Here is a 12019-nt window from a genome sequence, read left to right as displayed (position 1 = left end):
AATAACGTAGTAGCAAGGAATCACATATGGCAGTTTTTCCATTTTGACAAGCATGTGAGTTAAGCGAGTTAGTTATCTGGCTGTTACGTAGCTATATCTATTCGAGTTCGACTCCTCTAGGAAGCGCCTTTTTCTATTTTGTATCTTTCCTCCGTGTGTACATGGGCTGTATCTAGAGTAGTAGCAAAAAAAAAAAGTTTTTTAGGGCAGGCTTCAGCCTGTTAAAGCTACCTACTAGAATCGCCACTGCCCATAGTCATCACTATTGTAGCAGCGAACCTTTGCCTTATCAAACTTGCGGTTTTTCTCGCCAGAGCGTTGCTGCCTCCATTCCTCTTGAACTTGGAATCCCACTCAGCGCAGCAAGTGCTCCTGGCCAGCATCACCCATTCCTCCTAGAGGCTCATGTGCCTTCAATCGTCGAATAATCTCTTCCACCGTCATGGTTTTGACTTTTGAGGTCACTAAATTGTTCAATAGTGGAAGCAATTTGGAGAAACTTGCTGGGGACGGCTCGCAGGAACTTCTTGACAGCGCAAGTCTCCTCAAACTTCTCACCGAGTGCCCTGATCTTATTGACGATGGTCGTCAACCGGGCAGCAAAATCGTCAACCGATTCCTGCGAGCCGTCCCCAGCATGGACACCTTCCTTTTGATGGACCATGCTAGGTAGTTGCTCTTTGTGAGCATAGGATATCTAAGGGAAGCAATCTCTTCTTTTTGAGTGAATTCCATTTTTTACCTTGTAGTTGTACATTTGTGACACATATTACCCTATTTAGTAGAACTTTTATCGAAATGTCAGATTTTGGAGACTTTTAACACGGTTTTACCCCAGTTTTACATTTTGTTTGTTTATGGTCGATAGGATCGGCATGTTGCGTCATTGATTCGTAAAAAAAACTGTAAGGATCGGAGGGCATCATTGGCGATCTTGTCCAAGCTTCTCTTGTCTATATGTTCCACTCCTTGTGGCCGTCCACATGTTTTTGGATACAGGACGTCACCTCACACCTTACCTGATGGACACGCATCAAAAAACGAGGGTCCAAAGATTTTAAAAGGGGTATTCTAGACGAATTTTCACTCGAAGGGGTAATTAGTGTCACAAATGTATAAATATGGGGTAAAAAGTGGAATTCACTCCTTTTTCCATATCTCACTCAAGCTAATACACAGGGCGCTGATGCCAATTGTTAGAACTGCTAGGTTCTCAAACCAGGATTCACTCACTGTTTTCTCACACACACATGCACACAAGGAATTACTATGTAGCTCTGTAGGTTTATATCAGTAGCACAAGCTTACTTCTACAAACAGGGGTACATGTCCTTTTATAGGACTAGCCAAACCGACTATGCTACCAATACTTAATACTCCCTCCGTCCCAAAATTCTTGTCTTAGATTTGTCTAGATACGGATGTATCTAATACTAAAATGTGACTTGATACATCCGTATTTAGACAAATCTAAGACAAGAATTTGGTCTAAGAGTCTAAGAGTACCGAACAAAGGAGAGGATTCAGGAGGGAACCGCGCGTGGTGACAGAGAGGGAAGAAGGGGCCCGCGGGAATGGATGGTGGTGGCGGGGAGTAAGGAGATAGCTCATAAGGGGCGGCGACGATGGGTGGAAGAGGGTGGCGGCGTACGGCGTGGGTGCGAGGAGAGGGCGTGGGGATGTTTTTTCGCGTACGTTAGACGGAGTGGAGGATGAAACCTCGGCAGAACGTGGTCAGATGGCAGGAAAGGGAACCTTATGTATTTTCTTAATAGAGATAGAGATTCATAGACAGCAGAGCAAACAGAGAAACAACTATTCTTCTCATGAGACCAATCCCAGTAATCTTCAAAGCATTTACCCAGGGGGATACAACCAATAGCATTCACGTCTGACTCACTGAAGTTAGCTACAATTTTTTGGCATATCCCACTCAGTCATGCCCTCTTTTATCAGTTCCTCAGCCTTCACCACATTAGCTCCAGAAGATAGGCCCTTCATGAGGCCTTCCCTGCCAAAGAGAATAGCCCGCCAAACATGGGAGGAGTTCCTCTTTTTGCCAGCCTCCAGGAACCCTTTATTGTGGTAGTACTTGCCACGGATTACCTTGTCGTAGAGAGACCCAGGATGGGTCAAAAGCCTCCATCCTTGTTTAGCCAACATAGTCTGGTTAAATTTCTGTGTTTCCCTAAATCCCATGCCTCCAGCCCCTTCCTGAATAGCAGTCTTAGGCCAGCAAACACAACACATTTTTAGAAAGTTCTTGAACACCTATGTACAAAAGTAGGTGTTCATTGCAAACAGGTATTTATCAATATATGTTTGCAATGAAAGTTGCAATGAACGCCTATTTTTGTACTACAGAAATTCTAAAAGTTGCAGTGCCAAGCTTCTGACGTTTTAGCAGTACTAGTTCTTTTTTTCATATATTGAAAAGACTTTGACTTTGCAATGAACACCTATTTTTGTAAAATTAATATTCTATATTTCATCCATGCAGTACTCATTAGTCATTATTCATTACCACTTACACAAGTAGTATATTTAATTCCTACCATGCTGTCAAATTCAATTAACTATACATTTAAATCTGTTGTTAATATAGTACTCCCTCCTATCCATAATAAGTGTCTCAGTTTTGAACTAACCTTAGTTAAAAACTACGACACCAACCTTAGGAGTGAAGCCAAACAAGTAACTGGTTCTATCTGTTATTGTGTGTGCTTCAATTGCTAGACATCATCAATTATCGATGGTACAAAATCTTGTATCTGGCAATCTCTAGACATGCTGAAGAATTCAGATGTATACTATATGTGAATCACAAGCTAAGTCAAGAGCAGAATGCATCCCTATTCACTGCAAACTTCATTTCAAGAGCTTACATATATGTGTTGTTGTTTCAGTTCTAGGTACCTCATATTGTCTGCTGCATTTGATGCTCAAGTAGATGACACCGGCCAGCTGCAGAGGGTTCGATTTAACATACTGACTTTGCAGGTCTTGATGATCTGCCGACATATGCAACAGAATTTGGTAGTCTGATTACTGATACAGACCGACTAACCTATTTAAGGTGTTAGGTTAACCATTAACACAGCTGCAAGCAGGAACCACCCAGCCACTGTAAGCTAGCGCGCTACCTACCCGTCTCCTGAGAGATGTCATGGGTTTAAATGGCATCACACTGATGGATATACTATATGCTGCTGCGCTCACCCACACGAGATGTTGGACACAAGCGTTTGCTTTTGTTTCCAGTCACGGATATTGGCTCTCCTTATGGTAGCTATTGTAGGAGGGCTGGTTTGCAGAGAAGTTTCGAAAGCCATCACTAACTAGTTCTCCTTGAGAAGTTCATTGCCTATGGTGAACATGATACGCCGCTCCTTTTAGTCTGCTCACTGCTTACCATGGTGCTTGTTCTGTGTAGCATTGCTTGAGGATGGTTTTGGGTACTCGCCGGTTCAACCTTTGTGCCATTTAGCTTTATTTATTTATGTATATGTACCTCGTAGCTTCCCGTGTGGACAGGTAAGCCCCGGGATTGGGGGGGGGGGGGGGGGGGGTATTCTGGGGGTGGATATCAGGTGATACCATGATACCACATTTCAAAATTCAAACCTGCAACTTTCTAAAAAAATGAGTTTTTTTTGTGTGAATTTTCCTAGGATAAATGTTTGCAACCCCTTGAATTTTCAAAACCAAATTCGAAATACACATAGAGAAGCAGAAAGGAAAATCCATATGTGAATAGTGAACATTGTGCTTTTATCCTTTTGTGGCACTATTCATGCTGGATTTTTCTTTTTTGTTTTTCCCGTGTCTATTTCTGATCTGGTTCTGGAAATTCAGGGGGTCGTAAGCATGCATCTTGTGAACACTCACAACATTTGTTCAAAAAATTTAGACACTTATTAAATTTGAATTTTGAGGAGTGGTGTCATGGTACCATGTGATGTTTTCCCCGGTGTGGTATTCTGGCTGGTTGTCGTTGGCTTTGTGTGCAGGTGTTCCAAGGCAACAAGCTGGTTTCGCGCCTCCCCCGCAAGTGCCAGCCGGAGTCGCTGTATGCACAATATATTTTTGTAGATTGGTCTAACTTTTTTGTTTTTTCTGCGAGGATATGTTGCATATAACAAGGGAGGCGCGGTGTCATGCCAGTGGAAATTGTTAGGGTTAATTAACACATGTTAATTAACCTTAATCCATGCTTCAGGAGACGCTCCTGAGGCACCCCTTCACTGTGTGTGTGTGTGTGTGGTGTGTGTGTGTGTGTGTTTGAGCTGTTGACGTTGATCATGAATAAAGAACACTGTTTTTTCACCTGTCATCAGTCTCTCTTAATTACGCTGAGTTACAACACGTTACCGTCCTTGTAGAGGAAAAGTAAGTTGGCAACGGGGAGAAATCGCCACCGTGTAGTAGTAAGGTAAAATGAGAAAAGTTCCATGTTTTTTTCTTTCTTTCTCATCGTTTCCATCGTTATTCAGAGGCTCAGAGGACAGCTTGCTAAATAAAGCTGTTCTCAGATGATCGAATCAGTCCCCAACATGGAGCTTTTCTCATGTCAATTGTGTGCTAAATGGCCGTTTATCAGCAAATTTCTACAACTTGATTCAAATTTCTACAACTTGATTCCTAAAATAAAACGGAAGCAGAAGTTGAGATTCACAGTACCATACATGAGGAGACTACATCAGCATTCGCAAAGGATGATTTACGACAAGGTGGATTCTTGGTGGGATGGGGTCCTCACCAACAATGCCTTGTCGACAAAAGTCCTCGCCTCCCTTCTTCATCTTGTAAGCTGGGTGGTTTGGAATGAGCGAAATGCACGCGTGTTCAGGAATAAGGCAGCGCCGGTGATGGTGATCGTGCGAGCTATTAAAGAGGAGGCTTCTCTATGGGCTCTGGCGGGCGCTAAACATTTGTGTAATTTCATGCCATGAGAGTAGATTTTTGTAATTTCCCCGTTTTCACGGGGCGGGATGTCGTTAAAACTCTCTCTTCTTCTTATTCAATAAAAATGGCAAATCTTTTGCCTCGTTTTTTTTTAAAAAAAAAGAAGCACCAGACATGGGATGCTGGGTGTCTCATCGCCTGCGATTCCTGCTGCTGCTGCTGCTGCTCACGCCATCCACCAGACATGGCACGCTGGGTGTCTGATCCCCTGCGTCAACTTGCTGCTGATGGCGCCCCGCCTAGCTGGGCCGTCTCATCACCTGCGATTCATGCTGCTGCTCCTTTTCATCTACTCCCTCTGAAAAAAAAATATAAAAGCGTTTTTTGCACTAGTGTAGTGTCAGAAATGCTCTTATATTATGCCAAAGTAGTGATCTAAACGTTTTTATATTTCTTTACGGATTGAGTATAATCATTTTTAGAGACTCAAATATGAATTACATACGGAGCAAAATGAGTGAACCTAAATTCTAGAATATGTCGATATACATCCATATATAGTTCATATTGAAATCTCTAAAAGGGCTTGTATTTAGAAAAAGGAGGAAGTACAACACAGCGGCTGTGACCCCTTGCTACTGCCTTTCTTCATCTTCTGACACCACTTGCTGTTTCTTCATCTGCTTCGACAGCGAACTCTAGGAAGGATCCAATTGCATTCTCTTCTTTACCTGATGTCGAAGAAAGTTTCAAATCTCTTGTGTTAGGTTTAGTTTCAAATTTACATTCCCTGCTTTGTTTCAAATTCAGTTTCGTCAGAAAGTTTTGCGAGTTTTCTTCTTCTTCTTCTTCTTCTTCTTCTTCTTCTTTTTGATAAATAGTACAAATTATATCCAGTCATCCAAAGCTTTACTGATACGAAACCTATTCTTTTTTATAAAAAAGTTGAGAGCATTTGCGTTCATCAGCATGATTAACGTTTCAGTGATTTTTCTAATTCACAAACAGTTTCTGAATTCATGAATCTTTTCGCAAAGGCGAACATTTTCTGAAGTCATGAATGTTTTTAAATTTGCAAACATTCTTTTAGTGTTCGCAAATATTTTTCAAATTACCCAAAAATTCAAATTCGAAACTTTTTCAAATTCTTTTGTTTGTGACTTCACGAACATATTTAATAAAAATAACTGGTTGAAATGAAAGAAATGTCCGATTGGAGAACTAACCGGAAAGAAAAGTCGTCAGCACCTAGCAGCACTACATGGGCCGCGACTGAATGAAGCCCACGACCCAAGTGAGGGTGCGCGTTTGATCACAAGGACGCGCGCGGATGCTGTATCTTGGGAGCAACTACAACCTCACAGGCACCTTCGGTGCTTATAAATCCCAATGCTTCCAAATCCTAGGATGTTTGTGGGTTCAAAACTAGCATCGAAAAAGTAATCTTATCAGAGTCCAATACTTGCATATGCTATGTGTTCTTATTTGAATCTACCAACTATTAAAGCTCTACCCCTTTGTTGGGTTGGCCCTAGGTACGAAGGTTGGCCTCTGAAATTTATATCCCATTTCATCTCTCTTCTCATGCTTAAATTAATAGGGCACCATTATGCTGACATCTTAACACCATGTGACGCCACAACCATGAGATGGATGCTTTCATGTAGTTCGATACTGCCATAAGAAGCACATGGGCATTCATGTATGGTCGTGAGCATCCCGCCACCTCTCTCAATGAAGGGGAAAGACCGAAAGGGAGAAGGGGGAGGAGAAGAAGAAAAAAGGTATCCCACTGACAAGTGGGGCCCACAAGGGAGAAGCAATTTAGAGACTGCAGTTTTAAGGTGTGTACTATATATAGATCATTACACCCCGAAATCTTTTAAAAAGGTTTACAGTACACTATACGGCTCCTCTGGAATGAATTCACCAAAATCAGCTTCTGACTCCTCTCCGTTTGACACTGAAATTGGCTCCTTTCTTTTTTGAGATGATGAAATTGGCTCCTATGACTGCGAATAGTCCACAGGACCGGAGATATAATCCAACTAAAAACTACACAGAAAACAGAAAAAACTAATAGACAACATATGAAGCCATGGTCTCTATATTGTTTTATGAAAAGTCGGTAACATTTACCTGCGGTCCAGATATATTCATATGTATAATTTGCTATTTTTACAACTGCTAGGTGATACATCACCGTGAAAAGATTTTTTTTTAAAAGAATCGTAAATTTATCCCTTGAAGGGCTTGGAAAAAACCAAGTTGTGGCACGTTGGGTTGCACGGATATTCGCAATCTAGTTCCTTCACCTCTCTCCTGTCAAAGAACCAGTCTCCAACTGCTTCTGCCATGGTCTGCATATTCACCAGAATGATTAATGTTTCGCTGGTAAATTTTGCATGACTGAAGACTGAGAATATCACTACTGTCATAATCGGTTTGGTAAGCACTCTATGCAGAAAATGTAAGCTAAGTTCAGGCATGCAGTCTACAACATGTGGGCATATCAAGGGCTGGTGTAAAAATGAAGACATTCGCATTTTTTTTCTACACACCGTGAGTCCTCATTAAACCCAGATCAACAATCTCTAAAACACTGCCAGATTATGGTCAACACAATTGTGAAACACAGGATAACATATACTTTGCCAACTTGACATGAATATAATGTTTACTTTTCTTCCGTTCTGTTTTCTAATCTCTAGAGGATAGAAGTGATACCTTGTTGTTGACTCTAGGAGAAGATGGAGAGTGCCAAGTCAAAGAGTTCAACGTCTGACAGTGTATAAAGCAGGAGTCAATGAAAATACCCCAGTCCTTTTTCTGCTTGATTTCTCTCATCGCGTCATGCAGTTCTTCCCTAAAACCTGCGAAGATTTTATTTGACATAGGAAAACATGTAAGAAGACCCTGAAAGATGCAAGGTGCATTCTGTCTGTCAAAAGATGCAAGGTGAATCAACCTTGGAGTATTTCAAGTTGGTCAGGACTGCACTTGCTAATATCCAATCTACAGTCTTGCCATGAATGTTGGGGATCTGATGCTTCTGGTGCCAACACATGTTGTACCTGAAACAAAACTTACTATGTTGAATAATGACAATGCAACACAATAATAGAATGTTTCTCATGGAACAGATGACCATACCTGCCAGGCATCATATGCTGGATTAAGAATAAATACTGGTGTTCTGATGTCTTTAACAACCTCACGAGGAAAGAAGCACTGGCAAACAGTATAAAGGCAGTGTTTAGCATAACATAACTTCCATGGTAGCAGGGCTGCAACACTAATGATAGAAATGTCACGGATGGTTGCAGTGTCATTTGCCAGGAATGCAGAGACTAACCTGGCCTGGATCCATGCTTGAACTGCAGTGCAAAAACTTCCTCTTAAGATCCTGAACAAAGCATTTCGAAAAGAAATGTTTACTTCCTTCTCAGATACGGAAACAAAGCATTCAGAGAAGAAATTTTGGATGTCGAAACTGAAGATTCTTCGAGGAGAAAAGGACCTGAAGGCGGACAACGTCACTGTAGAAAGCCCGCAAGGTCCTTTGCTTGGAAATGTCTTCTCTGTAATGGATGAAACAACATAAACAGGTAGATAGAATCTGAGGATAACAGCACAGCAGCACAATATCTGCTCTATACAGTTTTCCTTTACGGCATAAAAGGACTAACACCACAAGGAGAATAGGATATAGATGCTTTCTCATTCCTGACCTACAATAAGAGTTAAACTTACGGATACATGCAATGTTTCTGCTTGGTGCTTGCTGATGGGCAATGTCTCAAAATGAACTAGTATATGTGAGAAACACGGCCCATGCGTCACCTCTCTTTCACCCAGGGATGATTCATTTGATGATTTAAGAATTAGATGTACAGAATATAGTCAGTTTTGTTTTTCAAGTACTTTCAAAGTCTTTATGCTCAAACTCTTGCTTAACGTTTGGAGTGTGCTAGCTGACATTTGAATGTTAACAGATGCAAGTACTTTTGAGTATTAGAGAGGACATCCATCAATTATTTCATTCATGTATGTGAAAAACTGACATCAAAATAAAGGCTGGGGGTTGCAAATGGTATCAAAAGAAGTCTTTTGAAGAAACATCCAAAGCAGTCGAAGGTGATCTGAAAACATACACATCAAGGAAAAAACCACCATCCGCAAGACACTTAACCCTAGAATCTTTTGGCAGCAGTGCCCGAAAACCATCACAGTGAATGTAAGTGGCTAACCCACCAGCAGAGCATCCTGTTAGAAAAGCCTGAAGGCTGGAAATAGCATATCAGCATCACACCATCACTACAGTACTCAAAATGCTTGTATGGGCAAAAGACAAAATAATGCGAATATCAGATCATATCCAGTCATTATGTAAACATGCAAGTGCATATCATGTAGTAAGAAAAAAGACCGGTCAAAATATTGAAATAATAATATAATAGTTCACTAACAGTCATAAAGACTGAACAGATAATGTCGCTAAACATAAAAATAAAGCAATATTACTGTCACTGACATCTGGTAGATCTATGCTATTTATTTAACAGTGCCACAAATCACTCCTAATTGTAATTCTTGGTAACATTGACGCATGATTTTCGTACAACAATATCAACTGGTACACAAAATAATAACCAGATAGATCCAACCTTCCATACTTCTATCCAGTTAACCCAAAGGTGCTAAAGTCAAACGCAGATCCATTAAGAGCAAGAAACAGATTTACATCTTTAAGATGTCTGTTGATTCATACATTTGAATCATGCATCCACAAGAAAATCGAAAGGAATGGTTGTGCTTGCAAGAATGACCTGTTTAGCATGTCTGAGCCCCTTCATTAGAAGTTCATCCATAACTGCTTCCCAGATACGCTGGCCTCTGAAAAAGAATTTTGTGCCGTTCTGCAAAGAATAACAAAATTCTCAGAATACCTGTTGAGTGATTAATCAGCATATGTTGGAAATAGGCAAAGAAGACCTGCAACTCGTCTTTAACGTTCCCAGAAAATGATGCTCCATCACAATACCTTATCTTCACTTTATTCCAGTTGTGAAAATCTGCACATTGAATCATATGTTAAATGAGAACCTCAGAATTATAGGTAACTGAAAAGAGTGTTGCAATACTTTAAGATGGCGACTTTACTAGTGAAGTATATATGGCATAAGGAGCTTAATATTTTTGTTGAGAAATTCCATAAGGTCCCATCAGCGCAAATGGTCAATGAGAATAATATGGAATGAAACAGAGATCATCAGGTCAAATGTATAACTCGTATACTACTAAAACAGAGCAATTATAACTTAACATTCCAATACAAATGATATAAACAAACACATTGCTAGGTACAAACATGATAGTTAAATATTTTATTTTTCTCAAAAACTGATCAGTGAAATATGATCTGCTGCTGCAAGATAAAAATTCAAGAACTGATGGAAAAAATCAATGAGGACTTGGTGCTGCAAATACTACTTTAAGATTGAGCTAATGGTTGAACTTTTTATTAATTTGGTCATAAAAAATTAGCGGCATTGCACATCAATAAAATGTAACTTTAAAGAGCAAATATTTAGCTTTAGCTCAAAAATGGGGTTAGGCCTTTGATCTATATATAAGATGAGACGTAGTTACCTGGATTCTGATCTTCATCATCGCTCAACATCCCAGCAAACTCAACCTGATGTTCCATGTAATGGGAAGAACCCAACATCGATTTCTGGCGTGAAGCGCATGATTTCAAATTTCGGCACCAGCCTCCACCCTGACGCTCATACAACATAGAGAATCTAAGAACATGAAAGCATTACCATGGGACAACCAATGGCAACAAACAAACAACCACTAGCACCATAAACTACTGTGGAAACTAGTAACTGACAGTTGAGCGCATCAAATTAGCAAGTGATAGTCCCTCTGGGTACCAGCCATAGCATTATGTTTCACTATATATGAATAACCATGTGGTGTCAATATCCACACGAAAGTGACATCCCTATACACTAATGATGTATGTACCCAACGATATATTTTAAAATATACAAATAGTGCCTATTTGTTTTTCAACACTGTCCTAATCTGAACACTCCTCTCACTGTTGAGACATGAAACAACTTCTTCAGGGACTACCAATCCAAACAAGTCATTGTCCAAGCTAAGCTGAGCACTGACCAACACCAAGCTTTCAAGAAAACTCATGGTTCTGTATCAAAAATTTGGTAATGATAATCTGCATACCTCCAAGTGGATGAGCCAGCTCTGAGAGCCACTCCCTGACCCTCGCTGCAGATGGTACCCCGGCGCGCTCCCATCCAAGCACACTGCATCATCCAAAGCAGGAAATTTCAGAAATCACACTCAAACCCTGAAAAAAAATTCAGTCAAGCACGAGAAGCACCAGCAGACTAAGAGCTGAGTACAGTACTGCTAGCAAGCAGCGTTGCAGTAACCGAAGTGTACTACAGATAATGGAAACGGAAGGGGGGAGAGGAGGGGACTCACGCGCGCCCTTCTCCTCGGCGCGGCGGAGGAGGGTGAGGCCGACGAGGGCGGAGGAGGAGGCGGGCGCGAGGGGCAGGGAGGCGAAGTAGGAGAGCGAGAGGAGGAGGGCCGCGGCGAGGAGTGCCGCGGCGAAGGTGGCCGCGACGGCGCCGGCCCGGCCGCGGCGGCGCCACCAGAGTCGCAGGTGGCGGCTCGCCGGGGCGGACGCGGCGGGGGACGGCGGCATGGGGCGGCTGGATCCGATCGCGTGAAATCGACTGCGAAAAACAGGGGAGTGGTCGATACTGTGGTGGTACCACTACTGAGATTTTGCTAGGAAATCCTGCTAAATGATTTATGCCCATTAATTTCGTGGCAAAAACTAAACGCCTTCCAAAATGGTCGATGATTTAATTTTGGTAACTAGCAATGGGTTCGAAAATGTTTAAAGCGAGTTTTAATGGCGTCGATTCGACTCGTGAAAAATGAAATTAAGATAGTCAAGCTTGGCAAATGTTTTGTTCAAAGAGGTCCGGTTCGGTTTTGGTCAGGAACTGGAACCGGACCATTCTAAAACCGAAAGCAAAAGGGCTCCGAGATCCGATCTAACGCTTTA

General features: G+C 41.5%; 1 protein-coding gene across 1 annotated transcript; it reads right to left on the bottom strand.

The window, feature by feature from the left end:
- Positions 1–6996: 6996 nt before the first annotated feature.
- On the bottom strand, positions 6997–11722 carry LOC123187075 (pectin acetylesterase 5). Its single transcript, XM_044598843.1, has 12 exons — positions 11425–11722; positions 11161–11243; positions 10558–10687; positions 9901–9980; positions 9735–9824; positions 9060–9184; positions 8426–8486; positions 8261–8311; positions 8059–8136; positions 7874–7979; positions 7633–7778; positions 6997–7265 (listed from the first exon to the last, which is right to left on the bottom strand). The coding sequence occupies exons 1-12, from the start codon at positions 11648–11650 to the stop codon at positions 7143–7145; spliced, it is 1299 nt and encodes a 432-aa protein (XP_044454778.1). The 5' UTR covers positions 11651–11722; the 3' UTR covers positions 6997–7142.
- Between the last annotated feature and the right edge of the window lie 297 nt (positions 11723–12019).

The sequence above is a fragment of the Triticum aestivum genome, chromosome 1A (genome assembly GCF_018294505.1).
Source record: "Triticum aestivum cultivar Chinese Spring chromosome 1A, IWGSC CS RefSeq v2.1, whole genome shotgun sequence".
Taxonomy (NCBI): Eukaryota; Viridiplantae; Streptophyta; class Magnoliopsida; order Poales; family Poaceae; genus Triticum; species Triticum aestivum.
This window is presented reverse-complemented; position numbering and strand designations above follow the sequence as displayed.